The sequence below is a fragment of the Equus asinus genome, chromosome 6 (assembly GCF_041296235.1).
Source record: "Equus asinus isolate D_3611 breed Donkey chromosome 6, EquAss-T2T_v2, whole genome shotgun sequence".
Lineage (NCBI taxonomy): Eukaryota > Metazoa > Chordata > Mammalia > Perissodactyla > Equidae > Equus > Equus asinus.
In genome coordinates, this window is record NC_091795.1 from 9501472 (window position 1) to 9520425 (window position 18954).

The window sequence follows — 18954 nt, forward strand, 5'->3', positions numbered from 1 at the left end:
AAAGAGCCCACATGCTACAGACCAATTTTCTTAATTCCCTCTCGAAAGCTCCGGTTGATTGTGGCTAAGCAATGGAACCTCCCACCTGGGTCCCTGGTGGCATGTAAAGATGGACATGGCCTTGTCAGGGACTGGCTTACTAAAGCTGCTTCTCATGTTGTGGGAAGGGTGTGGGAATATTGGCAGATTTCTCTACAGGAATTGACTCTGTTGGAGAAGTCTCTTAAAGCAGGGTTGATAGAGAGAAACTCTTGGGTTTCCAGGGGAATGAGGAAAGTGGCCCGTTTGGGGTCGCATCAGGGAGGTAGTTGACTAGAGGGAGCATTGACAGTGATGCCACAGAGACTGCTGCTGCACCTCTGGCCTTGTTGGGCAGGGTGGGCAGGGCCCAGCCATCCTCGTTAGGGAAGGATGGCCACGGTCCTGAAAGTCAGGCCTGGGCCAGCACGCCCAGCAGAGGCTGTCCACCACGCCCGCCTCCACCCTGGATTCTCGAGAATCCTTCTGGGAAAAGAAAATGACGAGCTTCCTGGCTCCGAGTCCTCGCCTCTCTCCCACCTCTCTTCCTCTTCCTTTCTCCATTATTCCTCCTCTCCCTACTTCCTTTACTCTCTTTTCATTTTCCTCCTCTTTTTTTTTTTCACGTTTCTCTTCTCTTTTCCTAGCTCTGGCACTTCCCCCTCTCATACTTTGTTGTGCAGTTCTTAAACCTGAGAAGATTAAAATTTGCAGCCTGTGGACTTTGAGACCACCATTATGTTTCAGTAGGAGAGCCCTGTGCATCATTGCCCCATTGCTCTCTGAACCTTCGTTCTTAATTCTGACTAAAGGCTGGGCTGACGACAGCCTCGGAGATCAAAGCGCTCCCGGCCGTCTGGACCTGTGAGCCACACCTGGGACTCGCCTCACCCCGTGTACTCAGTGTGGCCTGGGGCCCCGCCTGCACCCTGAGATCCAGCTTTTTCAAACCCCTGGCTGTTCTGAGCCCAAGGGTGAATGACGTCAGGGAATGATTTCACCCTGGAAAGGGAGAGGCACTCCAGGACACTATAATTTGCAGTTGATTCACGGAAATCACAAGTCAGCAGCGCACCTTGTCTTCAGGTGTCTCGTTGCTTCATCCTTTCAGCATTTCTGTGCACCAGGGGATGGACAGGAATGACACATAACCGGCCGGGAGGGATCCGAGGTTCAGAGAGGGTAAGTGATTGGACGCAATTAGGTAAAGTCCTTACAGGACCAAGATGTCCTATTTTTACTTAAAGGGACCATTCAGAAGTGGACTCTGACACCCTGAGAACATTTGTAGTGTCACTGCCCTCAGTTGTGTCTCCGTCGATACCACGTGGCCAAGTCGGGCTTACAGGCAGTAACACTCAGCAGGCCTCCCTGCCCCCCTCCGCACTGTGGCTGCGAGGGGGCAGGCGGAACCCGCTGCCTCCAGGGCAAAGCCAAGCTCCTGATCAAGCTGCAGGCCCGCCTTTCTTTGGCCTTTGGCCATGTTTTCAGCTCCTTGCTCCTCGTGGACTGATCCTAGTCACTCTCGCCTTCCTGGGCGTCTGCTCCCTCGACCCTGTTCTTATCCCCCTACCTCTGCGCTCCGCCTGTGGTCTGCAGTGTCACCTGGCTCAGCACTCCCAACACAGGTAACGTCTTCTCCCAGAAGCCCGCCCCGCCCTCCCAGGAGGGGTGGCCCAGGGGCTCCTCTTGGTTCCCACAGTCCCCTGTGCATCTCTCCATCATGGCCCCGAGCACAGAGCTTTATAATCTGTTTGATCTGGGTCTGCTTTCCTCACTAGACCACAAGTGCCTCCAGGGAGGGCCTGTATCTTACTCATCTTTGTATCCAGAACTCTGCATAACATCTGACACAGAGTTCCAACTCCACAGATGCTTCTTGAATGAATGAGTAATCAGGTATTTTTATAGGATTAAAAAATGCCCAGTTATAGGGGGCTTCTAATGTAAGACTGTAGATACATTTTTTTTTTCCGTTAAAAAGAAACTTTGGGGGCCGGCCTGGTGGCACAGCAGTTAAGTTTGCACATTCAGCTTCGGTGACCCGAGGTTCACGGTTCGGATCCCAGGTGCGGACATGGCACTGCTTATCAAGCCATGCTGTGGTAGGTGTCCCACATAGAGAGTACAGGAAGATGGGCATGGATGTTAGCTCAGGGCCAGTCTTCCTCAGCGAAAAGAGGAGGATTGGCAGCAGATGTTAGCTTAGGGCTAATCTTCCTCAAAACAAAACAAAACAGAAGAAGCTTAAGATTGATAGTGTAACTTTACACAAACTTTTTACAAGAATATTCTATTTGGTAGCATTTAATTAAGGGAGAATTGGTATTAAACACTTTGTGACAGAAGGGAAGCTTTTGGTTTTCTCATTAGCTTATGAGCTAGTTACTTTGATCTTGGGGCTTGTGCTTTATATAATTCTGGAAATACATAAGAGGACCTTCCCAGACAAAGTGTATCCTGTTCTATTCCTAATTAGTGATGGGTGCTAATTTTACACTCTAATCTGTTGGTTTAAGCAGGAGAGCTCGCCTGATCATTAAAATTCTGGTGACTTCTTAGAGAAGATAAGGAGCAAGGTGGGAGAGAGATCCATCACCGTCAGAAACAATTCTATAGAAATTCTAGCCCGCCACTGGGCCAAGTGCCTCATCTGGTTCAGACCCTCTCAGCTGGTCGCCCCATGCTGTTGCTGCTGGGAGTGCATATCACTGGCGAGGACCTTTGTGTCTGGAGAGCCCCAGCCACACTCGGAGCAGACGTGGGGCCCTGCTTGATCTCAGGGTTTACTGCCTTAGGTGATTTCTGTCCTGCTTTGGGGAACTGGAGGAAGTAGAAGACACCTACGCCAGGTACATGAGCATGATGATCATTGCTTGGGGGGAAAAGCGTCCGCTCATTCTGCTGGCTGGAGAACATTGTTGGTGCAGTCTGTAGTCTGTTTCCTTTCCCCAGCCGGTCTGTGCTGCTCCCGACCTGCCTGGAACCACCTTTAGATTTAGGTCGAGAGTTTGTTTTTTCTCACTTAGGTGGCTATGTGGGAAAGCTCATGTAAATCCTTTCTTTACATTAATATTCCTGGGCTCCAGTTTTTCTCCATAAAATGAGACAGTTCTCGTAGATAATCTCGGGAGTTGTTTCCAGCTTTTAAAATTTTACGATTTAGAGTTCTGTCTCCTTTCGTTGTTCTTGTTTCAGATTCTCAAATCGTTATTCTTATATTTGTGTGAATAGAATAGGCAATAGCATCTGGTTCCACAAGTAAATGGCAGCCTTTATTGGAAAAATATACGTGTTGGAAGGACAGCTCTCAATTGTGATGAAGTAAATGATAGCCACTTTCAAGGCCAATGACTAAGGAATTAGAGGAAAGCGTTGACCCTTCTGTCAACATAGCTCTGCAACCTGAGATGGCCTTAGTACAAAGGATATTTATACATTGGGTTTCAGAGTAATAATTCAAATGCACAAGAGCCTCATCTTGCGATGTTATCACAGGAATGTCCAGACAGTGTTTTCTTTACCTCCAGGAAGAGCTGTTTAGAAGGATGGATGTGTCCAGCTGCATGTTTAATACTCTTGGGAAAAAATTGTTCTATAAACACAGCAATAACCAAGTATGGATGCTTCAAAGATGTTTGTTTCTTTGCTTACAATTGTCAGGACCATGAATACACAAGAGTACAAAATTAATAAACACTATCACATTTGCTGTTATTGTAAACCAGGCAGCACTATTTTATTTGCATCATAGGGTATTATTCTGGAATTTCACTCTTAAATGGTTTGAAATGACTGAAAATTGAACCAGGTTTAATCAGAGTTGGTGAAGCATTGCTCAGAGTTACGCAGTCAGCCAGTCTACGTATTTAACAACTTGGAAAACTTTTTACTTTTAGCAAATTAAATATTGCCACTTGAGAAAATATTCCTGAAGAAGGTCGGCTCTGTTTTTAACGCCCAGGAGGTGTTTCTCCATACCCAGTACTCTCGTGGTAGCCTGGTTCTTTCGAGGTAGTTCTGTCAGGTTTGTGGGGGAAGGCAGAAGAGGACGAGGAGAGGGGAAGACCCGTTTGCCTCCCCCCGCCCCCCCACCCCCCCCAGTCCCTTTCCCCTCTCCCTGGAAAAGCGCAGCGTGCCGGGTGTGGAGATGCCTTCTCCTTCCTCTTTGAGAGGCGCGAGGCGGTGCTGGTGAGGCCGTTGCCTGCGGCCCCTGCATTCCCCGTGTGCGATAACCCCTGCTCTTGGAAGCCAGCCCTTCCCTTTGTCCCGCTCTCTGGAGACCTGTGCAGCGGAAGAAGGAAGGATAATCTCTTCATCTGGAGAAATGACTCGCCCCAAGGGGCGTATGGCAATTTTTCCTGTGCAAGGAAGGGCAGGTGCGCTTCCCAATGCCATGCCAAGGTCAAAGGCTAACGTTCTCTTGACATCTAATCTCAGATGTGCCAACTCCGATACCCCTCCCTTAGCCGCTGTGGTTTCTTACTATTCAAATTTATGAATCATAGAGGGGAGCTCATGGAAAATCTTTTTATAGAAATGAACATATTGTTTCTATCCCTGCCTTTCTATTTTGGGGGCAGGGAGAAAGGGAAGATGTGAGGCCCTGTCACGCATTGAAGCAGGCCCAAGGCCCATGGCTTGAAGGCTCTGATGTGAACGTTGTATCCAACCCGAGACAGCTTGTTCTGACACTACAGTCAGCTGTGATCGGGATGTTTAAACAAGTGGAATGCATTCAAACAGAACACTGTCCCCAACTGATTTTTTAAAAGTATCATTGAAAATTAGGACTGTTTAAAGGGTGAGTTTCACTTATTGGCCCAGAGAAGATCCCCACCCCTTGACCACAGAGGACACCAAGAGCCAGCACGGCTCCTGCCTTGGTTTGCAGGCTGTCCAGCGTGTGCTCACCGCAACCTGTGTTTTCTCTTCCTCTTGATAGGTTGTTGAAAAGCCGGTGCCAAAATGACTGAGCGCTTTGATTGCCACCATTGTGAAGGCTCTCTCTTTGGCAAGAAGTACATCCTGAGGGAGGAGAGCCCCTACTGCGTGGCGTGCTTCGAGGCCCTCTACGCCAGCACCTGCGAGGAGTGCGGGAAACCCATCGGCTGCGACTGCAAGGTACCCCTGGGCCGGCAGCGCCCGGAGTCCTAGTCCTTGTCACCTACTGAATTCCAAGCCCCTTCAGAGGCCTTTCTGAGCCCTTGGTTGCTGCTTTTCCAGGACATTCGTGCAGAGTGTCCTAAGTCCACTTCTCACCTTCTAGTGACCAGTGTCCTGGTCTGACCACCCCACACCTCCTGGACTGGCACTTTCTCGGGGGCGATGCCCTCTTTCTTCTGTTTGCCTCCTGCTGACTCACGAGTCGTGGGTGCTGCTCAGTAAATATTTGATGAATGAATGTGCACATGAGTGAACCGGAGCTGGTTCCCAGATCAGGGGGCACAGAAAAGCACCGCATTCATCGGAATATTAGGGGCTCTTTTCTTTTTAGTAGGAGAAGACCAGAAATTGTGTTGTTTCTTTTTCAAAGGGGAAAGGCTCGTGCAGAGGAATTACCAGCTTCTCTGCTGTGGGTGGGCAGCAGGTTCTACAGAGGCCGCCGGTGATTGGCGCTGACGGCCGGGGCTGAGTGTTGGGAACCCTGCTCTGTACTCTCAGCGTGTCCCTAGTCTAAGCCAGGCCCTGAAGGGTGGCCCTGGGGTGCTTCCTTGTCTCTGAGGTCTTCGGCTGCAAACCTGCTGCTTAAACACACGTGACCAACACTGGAAGTGACTGTCGTCCTGAGAGCCACAGCACTGGGACAACATGGGTCACTTTGAAATCTCTAAAGGCATGCCAGCTTAGTGGACCCCAAGGCACCTCGTGGCACGTCATGCCTCTTCTCTACTCTCGTTCCTTTGTACTCCATAGGGGTTCTTGCCACACTCCTCTGTGATTTCAGTATCCGTGCGTAACGTAACTGCTGGCTGCTTGAAACAATTCCAACACATCTTGGGCAGGTTTCTTACGCTTCTTTCCTTTGTCACGTCACTCCTAGGAAAGGCAGTGAGCAGCAGGCCGCACCATCAGTCTCTGTTGCTAGGTATTTAGTGACAGTTGAAGAGTGATTTCCATCCTGTGCAGAAGGAAGCCTTTGCGCAGATCAGAGATGAAGGATGCGCAGCACGGGCCACTTGAAGCCAAGCTGCAGCCTGTGTCGTTTGGCTTCAGAACAGGAGTGGCATGCCAGGCGTGGAAGAAACAGAACTAGCAGTGGTCCTGTGTCAACTTTAAAATGTTCAGAGGCTTGGCTACCGTGAGCAAAAAGTAGCTGATCTTGCGAGTCTAGGAGTCGAATAGCTCCCTGTCTCCAGCTTAGTCTGACGCGTGGTCGCTGTGCCTGATGGGCGTGCTTAGACCCTCTCCATTTACTTACTAGGCTGAGCATAAGAGCTCAGACACCAAACCGCCCAGTTCCGGTCCTGGCTCTGTGTCTCACTAGCTGTGCGAACTTGGGCCGATTACTTGACCCCTCTGAGCCCGTCTTTCTGTTTATAAAGTGGAGCTAAAATGAGGGTGCCTACTTCCTAGGGTTATTCTGGTGGTGGATACAAAGCCCCCAGCACGCTCAATAGCAGCTGATGGTGTTATAAACTCCAGGCTTCCACTTTTCCTCTGACTACTTCCCTATTCTTTCTGTAACATGTTTCCCCCCCAACCTTTGGAAGCTTTGCCCCCTCTCTTTATCAGTTTTCATTATAGAAACGTCCATAAAAATGTCCGGTTTGAGGAAGAACTAATAGGCAGAGAAAAAAATTATTACTTTATAAAAGCTTTACCTGGAAAAGATGTAAGTAGCTGGGGGGTTCCGATATTATTGTGACCAAGGAAACCGTAATTTACAGGAAACTCTTTGGATATTTGGGGCTAGTCATCCTTCACTGTCGCTAAAGTGAAAACCACAGAACAAAAAGCACTTATCATTTCTCTGACGTGATTTAGTGGAAAGACCCTTAAAACTAATTATCCTTCCGCACATACTTTATGAGCAAATAAACAAGAATCCCCCGAGTGGGGCCAAAATCAACAAGGCTGCTGCAAAGTCAGGAGTTAATCATGCTGAACTTCTCAACCCAGACCCGCGGCTCCCTCTGTGTGGAGTCACGCCATGTGATTTTCCACATTTTGGAAGAAGAAAGATGTGGCCTGGAAGTTAGACCTTGCCGTTTGGAGCCTTTGAATATTTGGAACGGTTTTCTTGACTTTCAGAAGTAATTATGTAGTTGACTTTGTGGAGGAAGCCGTGGTAGAAAAATGTTCGTGTTATTTCAAGAAGGAAAGCCTGAAGTCCTGGCAGGCGGGTGCTTGATCGAGCAACTGAGCGGGCAGCTCGGGTGGCCATTCTCTTTTCTTAAAATAGCGTGGGCACCATAAGCCCCACTTCACTCTCCCTCTGAAGGACGTGTATGCGTAATTTTAATGGGCAAGCCTGTGGGAATTAGGCTAGTTTTGTGGGTATCGACTGACTTTTAAATGAGATTGACAGGACCTCGGGACCTGTTTCCTTAGTTAGCTTACATAAGGTTGAATATCCTTTCTCTGCAGTCACTCAATTATATCCTTTATTTCTATTTAGTTACTCTCAGGAAATGCCGTGATCTCAAAGGGTAAAAATCATTCACTTTTATGGCCAGTGGAAAAGTTGAAAACAGGGAATACAAATAAAATTTCATGATCTTCTGACATTATGCTCTTCCTGAAATTTTTCTTGGACACTTGTGTATACTAGCAAAATATTTTTTTAGCCTGATTACAGATGTTTTTTTGGATGGATCTACCTAATTCCTGGGCTTCAAAAATTCAAGAAACTAAAGAAAAGATAGGCTGGACCAATAATTCCAGGCATGGCTGCTAGTACCGTTCATTTAACAAAGCTGTGACTTTAACAAACTCTGGACCATATGGCTCTCTCAGAGTGAATTTTCCCTGTCTCTGCAAGCAGTGCCATGAAGTCAGAGAGGCTCCCAGACCCACCCATGTGCCCCAGAGGCTGCTGTGAAGAGGACGAGAGAGTGATCTGCAGACCTAAAGCTAGCACCCAGGGTAGCTACCGCGCACTGAGCCATAACTTTGTTCCAGGCGCCTTGAAAACGCCTTCATTGCATGATCTAAATTCTTTCAAACACCCTACAGAGAAGAACTTTGCTCATTCCATTTTATGGAGCAGCCACTGAGGATTAGAGAGGTGGGCATCTTGCCCAGGGTTACGTGATTAGGAGGCAGTCGAGGTAGAATTGGAACCCGGATGCGGTGGCTCCTATCCTACGTGTGATGCTCTCTGCCCCGGGCAGCCTCGGGTGGGACGCTGTCTCTGACTCTCCGGTCAGATGTGGCTTTGTCTAGTGGGCAGTCCTGTGCGTAAAAGGCATCTGCCTGGCTGCTATCACGTGACCCCAACCAAAGTCTCCTGCCTTTCTCCCGAGCCCTGTCAGATGGCAATGTCTGCGCCGCAGAAGTGACGCTCCATTTGCTTCTGTGACACTCTCTCCAGCTTCCTGGTTAATTAAATGGGAAACATCAAATTGATGATCAATTTGACACAAGTCCACCCATCAGACCATGAAAGTTTCTCAGCTAACATTTGGCAAGTTCTTAAAGGACAGAAAGCATCTGAGGTCTTTTGGCAGAAAGCAGTCAGGGGACTCTGAAATAGACTAAGGTTTTTACACATCCAGGTTAAATCAGACGTCCATGTTACACTTCCAGAAGGTTCCTGACCAAGGCTGGTTTAGGGGCCCTAAGGTCAAGTGGAAAAACCCGTCCTTCCTGCCCTGGAGCAGGACTCGGGCCTCTCCTGCTGCTTTTTCTGGGCCATTCTTCTGGGGAGAGCTACCGTTTCAGATACGTGCTCACAATCCAGCTTGCCAACCGGCGCTTTTTTATTTGTTGAGGTGATTTTTAAGTGCCTAATGAGTGAATCACCTTTTTAGAGTTTCCGTGTAATTTGTCCACAAAGTTTGTAACGAGCAGTGAAAATCCATATATTTATCTAGACATCCTCCTATAAAAGAAAGACCTGTTTCTGAAGGGAGTTGAGTAAAGCAGGACCCTCGGAGCTGGGGACACAGCTGACCAGATGAGTGATGTAAGAAGACCCTCACCGCCTGTGGAGCAGAGGGTCATCGGCAGTCGCCAGCAAAGGCACGCGGCATTCAGCAGTGACGCCGTGCCCACCCAGGCGGGACTCTAGCCAGACTTGCCTGGGTTCCCCTGCAACAAGCTGTGTGACAAGGACAAGTCATGCCACCTACAAGCCTTGGCTTCCTCATCTGGAGTTGGAGTTGCCTGTCTCGCAGGCCTGGGGCTGGGGGAGTAAACTAGCTAATGTGGACAGAGCACCTGGAACAGGGCGGCACAGAGTAAGCACTGTCATTCCTCCCGTTGTCCCTTCTTCGGGACCTTTGTTTTTAAAGATTTGAAAGGATACACAGTTGGAAACGTGAAAACCTGAGAATCTCAAGGCACAGAACATCTTTTCAAAGTGCTGAGTGTGAATGATGCTGAGACCCCATTATAAAGTGCCAGCTTCTGGATTTGAGGAGTGGTTGTTTGGGAGCCTCTCCCAGCCCAGGTGGAACCACGTGTGAGGAACTGAGGGCAGCTGCCGTGTGGAGGGCCCCCCGCCAGAGCCGCCTCCAGTGAGCCAAGGCAGGGGCTGTCCCCTCAGGTCACTCACCGCACCCCAGGGCTTAGGGGAAGTCTCAGGTTCGGAGCCAAGCCAAAGTACCCCCGTATTAGGAATGTTTCTGAAATGGAAAAATAGAAAATCGGAAAGGAAGTGTTTGGGCCTAATCTTACATTGTTTATCAACATTTTACTGCAATTTATGACATTTCTGTGAGCACAAGATTAGCCTTGGATTTTTTTCTGGGATGTATAAAAGATTTTTTCTTTCTCCTTTTTTTTTTTTTTTTTTTTTTAGTCACGCTCTCTACAGAGGACTTGAAAACCAGGATATTTCTAGGACATTTGAAAGTTCTTGAGAGTCTGTCAGCGAATCTATACTTCCTCACTTCTTCTCTCCAGCTTCCGTCTGGTACCTCTGCCACACTCACTTTTGGGGCCCGCGTAGCGTGCTCAGGACTAGACGAGACTAGCTCGGTGCAGAGAACCAAAACTAAGCATCTGTTTGCAGCCGTGAACACTAGGGATGAAAAGGGCCGCTGGGCACCAAGTCCTGACAGGTAAACACCCAGAGCACGATGTCAAGCTGCGGGCCAGGCACACGGGTCTGGTCGATTATAATACGGCTTCTTGGCCTTCCCGCGGCGTTTTCCAGTGTCCCTCCCAGCCCCGGGGAATCATGTTTCTAAAATCCTGCCTCAGGGTCAGGAGGACTCAGGACTCACAGGAAAATGTCGTCTTGGCCAAAAGCCTCAGTGTGCCCTAAAAAAGCGAAGCTGCCAGTATTCTGTTACCTTCCTCTTGCCATAAAGTCTTTTCTCGTTTCCTCCTTGTTGTGGGCTTTCTTAAGAAGTGAGTCCAGGAGGAAACTGTGACATGAATTTGTTAACTTAATCAGACTTCTAAGGAGACCACAAACTGAGAGCCCGAGAAAGAGAATGACAGGGAAACCCGATAGCGTGATCGGTTAGATAAGCGTTCCCATATATCATTTTGAAAGAGATGTGTGACACAGGCTCCTTACAGTGCTGAGGGGTTGGGGTGGCGCACGACTTCCAGCATCGCTTAGGGCCGGGAAGCCCCACAGGGCAGGTGATATTTGAGCCGTGCCAACAGCTGAGGGGGTTTTGCCTGTTGGAGAGGAGGGGGATGGGCCGTCCAAGGCAAGCGACAGCACGGACAAGGGCATGGAGGTGTGAAAGGGGGCACTGGAGCCGATGATGAGGCTGGGCCAGCACGTTGGGACCAGCTTGTAAAGATGCTGCCGGGCCAGGGAAGGGATACGAGCCAAATGTGCATCTGAATTCTGTCGCATCACTGAAGGCAGAAAGACAAGGGGAATGTTGCAGAAAACGTCATTCACAGCTTTTTAGCATCGTTATGTTAATTTTACTCACCTATAAAATAAGAATAAAACCTCATTTCATAGGGTTATTGTATGGCTCAAAATTGGTAAGGGGGTGCTTAAGAAAAAGAACTTTAGATTTAAAAAGGCTGAGGAACTCTAAAGCACTCCCCGAAAGTAGAGTGGTAGAGTGATTAGCATGTGAGCCGTAAGGTGAGGGAAAGTCGCATCAATGTTAGTCTTCGTGAGGAGGTGTAATTCAGCAAGTCACGCTTCAGGCGGCTGCTTTCCTCCTTGGCTGTGATCTGAATGGAAGCTCACACTCAGTCGCTGAGCAATTGCCATAGACCAGTTCTGTGTGCTTTCACGTAGACCTCTTACACGTGGCAATGCTTTGTATGCAGCAACTCCTTAATTCACACGGCGCTCGCAGCCAGCGGTAGGCACTATTATTCTTATTCTGCAGGTGAGAAATCAGAAGCTGAGAGGTTGTGACTTGTCCACAGTCACGTGGCCGGCATATGGCAGAAAACAGACTTGAATGGAGAACCCTTGAGTTTACCCACTAGGATGAACACGTCAGGTGTTTAGACAGGTGTCCGTGATCCCCGGGGGGCCCCGTGGTGCAGCACATGTGCAGCAAGTGACCAGGCCTTCCGCCCTGCCTGCCTGCAGCAGCCACTCAGATGTCGTCAGCCCGGGCAGATCACTGCTGTCTGCGGCAAGAATGGCGCTGGGCCAATTACAGTCCCACTGAGAACCCACCCCCACGGTGACGCTAGCTTGTTTGAAGACTATTTTTATTTATTGCACACCATGAAATTTAAGAGCGTGATGATAGGCTGATATTTATCTTTAGGGACAATATTTTGTCAGAAGGTTTGAGAATTATCAAACATCGTTGAATAAACAATTCAGGAACTGTTGCATGTTCATGCTGAAATATGTGTGTGTGCATGCACATGCAAGAGAGAGGTAGACTGAGCGAGGGGAATTGTGCAGGTGAGTGACGATGGCCCAGGGAGGGAATGCAGAGATGACTCAACCCTGGGTGTCACGTGGAAGGGACCTCCTGTCAGGTCTCCTGGCTGGAGGTGGGACTAGCAGCATATGCAGGCATTTGCTCCACCCCAGCCTGAGGGGGCGGGCGGCTTTTTGGGTCGAAGCCCCGGTGAAATGGCTGCACCTGCTCCATGCGGTGCCGTAGCTCAGGTCACTCCGAGGAAGGCAGCAGCTTCCTGGGAGACGGGATAGCGGGGAACCGGTAGTGACCACAGGAGGGCAGCGTGGCAAGGGTGGACGTGAGGAGCTGGCTTTTGGGAGGTCTAGATGTCTTGCTTTGGTGCTTGGGTCTCGTAAGGACATGTCGATAGCACCCAGATTTAAAGGGGCACTCTGTAGTGTCAAATGTCTGTCAACAAATCAGCCTTAAACTGTAGCTATTGTTTTCATGTCAAAAACGTTAGCTGTAGGAAAAGTGGATTTCTGTGGTGCTTTTGATCCACGTGAACATTTTATTTTTATTTATTTTTTTCCAAAGATTTTTATTTTTTCCTTTTTCTCCCCAAAGCCCCCCAGTACATACTTGTATATTCGTCGTTGTGGGTCCTTCTAGTTGTGGCATGTGGGACGCTGCCTCAGCATGGTTTGATGAGCAGTGCCATGCCCACGCCCAGGATTCGAACCAACGAAACACTGGGCCGCCTGCAGCGGAGCGCGCGAACTTAACCGCTCGGCCACGGGGCCAGCCCACGTGAACATTTTAAAATGAGCTTCTGCATGGCTGTCCGGTCACGGTAACCGCTCTGCTGTCCTGTCTTCGTGCTGGGACTCGCCCAGGGGTGGAGGCCGAGGCGCCGCCCAGAGGTTTCCCTCTCACGATGTCCTCCGTGGGGGTCTCCCGCAGGTTTTTGCAGGTCACCCTCAAAGGCAAAAGACCTTGAACTTGTACTTCCCGTCCTGCTCTTTTCACTGACAGCCTGTAGCCCCTGTCTGTGGGATGCTGACTCTGGGCAGCGTGGCCAGCGGGCACCTGGCCCGTCTCCTCGAGGCAGGTCGGCATCTCTCCCTCTCCCCTGGGCCCTGCCCCTTGGGCGGGGGCCCCGTCTCAGCCCGGCACTGACTCAGACCGCCCAGGACACTTCGTGGCTCTCCCACAGCAGCAGTCCACGATGAAGTGACTGGTCAGCACAGAGGGAACCCAGCCGCCTTCTGGGCAGGTGTTTTCATCTTTTACGTAGTCATCAAGACTTGCTTTCTAAATTTTTAAATTGGGGTTAAATACACATAACATAAAATGTACTGTCTTAACCATAGTGCTAAGGACGTTTGCATTGTTGTGCAACCAATCTCCAGAACTCTTTCATCTTCCCAAACTAAAATTCTGTACCCCTTAAAATAAGCCCCCCCTCGTCCCCCAGCCCCTGGCACCCATCATTCTACCTTCTGTCTCTGGATTCCATGACTCTAGGGCCTCATGTAAGTGGAATCATACACTATTTGTCTTTTTGTGAGTGACTTATTTCACTTAGAGTAATGTCCTCAAGCTTCTTCCATGTTGTAGCCTTTGTCGGAATTTCCTTCCTCTTTTGAGGCTGAATAATATTCCTTGTATGGATAGACCACATTTTTTTTCTTTTTTGAGGAAGATTAGCCCTGAGCTAACACCTGCTGCCAATCCTCCTCTTTTTGCTGAGGAAGACTGGCCCTGAGCTAACATCGGTGCCCATCTTTCTCCACTTTATATGTGGGACGCCTGCCATACACAGCTTGCCAAGTGATACCGTGTCTGCACCCGGAATCCTAACCAGCAAACCCCAGGCTGCCAAAGCAGAATGTGCACACTTAACCGCTGTGCTGCCAGGCCGGCCCCAATAGAGCACATTTTGATTGTCCATTAATCTGTTGAAGGGCACTTGGGTTGCTTCCACCTCTTGGCTACTGTGAACAGTGCTGCCATGAACAGGGATGTGCAAATATCTGTTTGAGTTCCTGCTTTCAAATCTTTTTGGCATATACCCAAAAGTGGAATTTCTGCATCATATGTTAATCCTATTTTTAATTTTTTGAGGACTGCCATATTTTTTTCCATACAAAATTTTTTTAAATGCATTTATTCCCCAATAGGTGTTAAAACAGTGATAGCATGATCAAAAACTCCACCTCTTCTTAAATGAGGCTGATTACTGTTCTTATTGGGCAGGGCTTTAAATGGTCTGTTTGACTGTATTCAATCTAGACAAAGGCAGTGCTGAATTGCATTTATTTGAGTACAAAATATGGTATCGTTTCTGAATGTTTTTCAGTGGATGTACACAGATCTCATCAAGGGTATGGTTTTTGAAAGCCAAGAGTAACACAGACTCTACCAGGATTTTACCTGGTGTGGTTCAGTGGAAGCAGACTTAGAAGGACATGAGCTTGAACCCTGACTCAGCTACGTGCCAGCTTGCCTGTGTGACTGTGGGCAAGTTACTGAACTTCTCTGAGCTTCAGTAATAATATTTACCTTGCAGGGCTGCGCAATGCCTTGAACTCATAACATGGTAATATTTATCATCACTAGTATCCCAGAAGGAGAAAAATAATGACTTCTTTTTGAAGAAGGGATATCTGGAGAATACGGGCTTGGCAGTCTATAATGAGTTTGCATATGAGGATGGTCATTAACTCAAATTAGAGCAGTTTGTACTTTTAGAGCATTTGTCAAAATAACCAGTAAAGCACAGATGATTTTTTCCCTAAAATTTCTGAAAATACTTGAGGCTAAAAATGCAAGAGACAGGATAGTTCTCTGCCCCCAGTGCACGCTCCTCAGTTTGGCGTCACGGAGGAAGGAGGGGACGGTGTGTCAGTGAGCTGCCGCTCTGGCCCTGGGGAGGCAATGCCCGGCTGGGGCTCGGGGAGGAGTCAGCCATACAGAAATGAGCCGCGTGAGTCCTGCATGGAGGAAATCCTACCCTCCCCTCACCGCCATTCCTGATTCTCTTGCATTGGCCATAATTCTCCTCCCAGATGTCCTAAAAAGCAAGCTTCCAACAGGAACAGCGTGAGAGGGAGCAGCACCAGGCACATGCCTTCACAGATGCCCAACTGTCTTCAAAGTAATTCAACATTGACATTTTTTAAAATTCCCTGAACTAAATGTGCAAAGAGACCATCAAATCCAATAACTTCAGCTTGGTTCAAGGTTCTGGGAAGACACACACACACACATGCATACACACACGGTATTTCAGCGAAGGAGGACCATTTGTTCCAGTGTGGGTGCTGTGTTCAGTTGGTGTTTTGGGACTTTCTGATGAAGTCCAAGATGCGTGTTTGTACATCCTACGCTGTGCGTGGCTCCAGCTTCGACCTCGGCGTCGGTAACAGGGATGTCCTGGGAAGGATGGTGCTGACAGCCGTCCAAGTGAGCAGCCCGGTGTTCAGACCTAAGATCTGGAAGGCTCCCAGGAAACCGCGTGGTGGCCTAAAATTCTGTTTCTGCCTCACTGATAAATGGATGATGGTTTCAGGTGAGAGCTGGGAATGCAAAGAGCAATAGAAAAATAATCCCATCTAAGATAAAGCTGGATATAAAGAGTTATTTTGGTTTTGTATCAGCACTTTCAAAGTGCCGTACGCCATTTAGAAAAGACAAGTAAGAGAAGCTTTCTTGTTATTCCTCAGCAAGATCAAGGGTGGCACCGAGGCGACACAGTTTTCTCTGTGGGTTCGTTTCTCTTTCTCACTCTTTGCCAGCAAGCGTGGGTTCTGCCTTCTCACTGGCTCGCCCATCTGCTGCCTCTCGGCGGCGGTGGCCTCAGCCGCCCCCCGCTCTGCAGGCCATCTGCGCATCTCCCACCCCCGCCCCCATGTCCTCGCCCTGTCCTGATGCGCAGTCTGAGCATGTCAGTCTCTCCTGTTTAAATAGTTCAGCTGCTCCCGACTGCCTTCCGGATAAACTTAAACTCCACGCAGACCTAAAAGGGCCCTCCTGTCCAGCCTGGGCGTGGCCTGTCCCACCTCGTGCCCTGCCTGTCGCTCGAACCCCACACACAGCTCCACCAAGCACCCCTCTCGCGGTCGTCCGTGCTCATGCTCTCTCTGCCTGGTATTCCCTCTGACCTTCACTGCCATCCACTTTGACACTCGGCTGGTGGCACCTGCACGAGAAGTCCCTGCTGCCCCGTTTTCCGCCAGGTTACACCAGGGCTCTGTCCTTGGGTGCCTTCTGAGAACTTCCCTACACCCAGCTTCTCTCCCTCCAGTGATCTCCACCATCCCTCTGTCATGGATGGCTTTGCCAAGCTTCCTCATGGCCAGGGGACTCCGGCCGTCTGCTTCTCTGTCAGTGGTTGACAAGTGAGAAGCATTGATGAGTCTCCTGTTTTCTGTTTCTCTTTGTTGCAGGCAATATCTAAGGGGAATCCATTTGTTTTTCAAAAGCACCTCTTTCTCTCGCACACACCCACCTGTCTAAATCATTGTTCCAGAAGGCAGCAGGAGGAGAAGAGCCTAATCTTCCTCCTCTCAGCGCTAGGTGACCGTGGTGCGGGCAGGCCCACAGGCCTGGCCCCTTCACTCCCTGATGGCGCCGCACTTTGCAGCATGCCCCCTCGCTCCACTGTGGGGCAGAGCGCCTCCCGCCCCTCCTGCCCTCTCTGACTGTCTCGTGTGGTCTGGTCTGCAGGACTTGTCCTACAAGGACCGACACTGGCACGAGGCCTGTTTCCACTGCTCGCGGTGCAAGAGCTCGCTGGTGGACAAGCCCTTTGCTGCCAAGGAGGACCAGCTGCTCTGCACGGACTGCTACTCCCACGAGTACTCGTCCAAGTGCCAGGAATGCAGGAAGACCATCATGCCAGGTGAGGAGCGCTCCCTTCTCCCTCGGGATCCTGCGAAGCGGCTGCTCTTCTCTTCCCTCCTACTTGCTGAGGTTGTGCTCCTTTGGGCCTTTTAGCGAATGTGCGTTGTGCCCTCCTGTGCGCCAGGCGCTGGGTGAGGAGCTGGGTGCTCACAGAGGAGCGAGCCGAGTACTTGCTCCTCTGCCCTCGAGGACTTCACATTGTAGACAGACGCAGACTTGACCACAGGTGGGTCGGATGCCAAGGAGGGTGGTAGGTGACTTATCTGTGGATGGGGGATGATGGAACCGTGTCCCTTGTTTTTCGGGGGAGGTTAGTTGGCTTCTTTTGTTTGTGGGACAAAGAAATCTTTTATTTTATAAACCAGAGTGAACAGAAATATATAGAATTTTAAAATACAGAATTAGAAAAATAAACCGTGTTAAACACATGCAGAAATGAGGACAGGGACAGTAACCACCCTGAGAAGAGCCTAAGATTTGGACCCTAGATGACTAGGAGAAAGGTGAAGAGATCAGCTGTGGCTGGCTCATTCATCATACACCGTCAGTGACGTGCTCTGCACGACCAGTGAAGAGCGACCGGAGGGAGCCTTGCCAGATTTAGTGAATAAAAATGTCAGACTCTAGGGCTGGCCCCTTGGCCGAGAGGTTAAGTTCGCGCTCAGCTGCCGCAGCCCAGGGTTTCACTGGTTCGGATCCTGGGCGCAGACATGGCACTGCTCATCAAACCATGCTGAGGCAGCGTCCCACATGCCACAACTAGAAGGACCCACAACTGAAATGTACAACTATGTACTGGGGGGACTTGGGGAGAAAAAACAGGAAAAAAAAAAGAGAAGATTGGCAACAGTTGTTAGCTCAGGTGCCAATTAAAAAAAAAGTCAGACTCCCAGTTAAATCTGAGTTTCAGGTCATTTTTTAGTATCTGTCCCGTTGGAGACTTTTAATCTGGCATCTTGACCAGTGAGCGACATAAAACCAGGAGAGAGTTCTGCCCGCTGAGTGTCTGTGGGAATGTGGCGCTCACAGACTAGGACAGAGCAGTAACCAGACCATGGAATCCAGTCAGGTGGAACAGCAAACTGGTTGGGGACCCCTGACTGCCATGAGCAAACAAGGACTTGGGGGACCGTGTCTGGACACGAGGGCGTGCGGGCTCTGAGGCTCCCTCAGGAGGGCGCTGACAGGGTGACTGTCACATCAGGGTCAGGTCGGTGGGAGGGGCAGTGGCCAGGCCTGGCCTTCTAGCTATGAACAGCTCGAGACAGCTGGGCGGGCACCGCAGACTGCTGGGGAGGTGGCTTCGTTACTCGGGAAGCACCTTGAACCCTGGGAAGGCTTCGGGTTACGGCAGGCGTGTTAAGAGAAGCTCACCCATAGTAGCACTATTGTGCGAAATCACCGGATAAAGTTTGTGTGAAGTTTCAAAAAAATTGCGTCTAAAAGGTAAATTAATCTTGTGAGTCTGACTGAAAGCGTGCTGTTGAATAAGTGATTTAGGCTTCTGATTTTAAATTGAAATTTTCTTAATTTATAAACTGTTTTGACATTTAAGATATCTTACGATTAGACATATTTATAAGTTTAATTCATTTCAACGACAATTCCTAAGAACTTGAGGTCTGGCTAGTTAGTCGAGGTACTTAAAAGGAGTATCAAATCTATTACGGTTTTCAGGGCGTTTGGTTCACTACATTCATAAACAGAGCCAAACGCAAAGCCCCCTTGAAAGTGGTTTTTAAAATTCACTGTACTCATGAATGCAGCAATAAGACGTGTAAGAGGAACTTAGGCTGAGAGTTTTGAGTTTATGTCAATAGATCGAATGTTAATTTATGAAAACCAGGGGTGGCTGCTGCGTGGCCGTCTTTCACACAGTGGCCGGATTCCCACGGATGTGTGGACAGGATCAAGGCTACAGAGAGGACCGAGAGTCAGACTCTTGACTCTGGTGGAAGACTGATTGCCAAGCTCCAGAGTTGTGTTTTATTTTTGGTTTGCTTTGGTTTTGACCATGAAGAGATAGGGAAGAGTTTTGAGCGAGAGACTGAAGTGCGGGAGGTGTTACTTT

General features: G+C 49.3%; 1 protein-coding gene across 3 annotated transcripts in view; it reads left to right on the top strand.

The window, feature by feature from the left end:
* The window catches only part of FHL2 (four and a half LIM domains 2), a 69299-nt gene that overhangs the window by 38192 nt on the left and 12153 nt on the right, over window positions 1–18954 (top strand). For 2 of the 3 annotated variants that reach the window (XM_014843543.3, XM_070511549.1), the window contains exons 2-3: window positions 4964–5142; window positions 16707–16881. In XM_014843543.3, coding sequence (XP_014699029.3) covers window positions 4987–5142; window positions 16707–16881 — 331 coding nt within the window. In that variant the 5' untranslated portion in view covers window positions 4964–4986. Of the gene's footprint in view, window positions 1–1061; window positions 1201–4963; window positions 5143–16706; window positions 16882–18954 lie in introns of those variants that run through there. The other variant, XM_070511550.1, reaches the window with a different exon arrangement.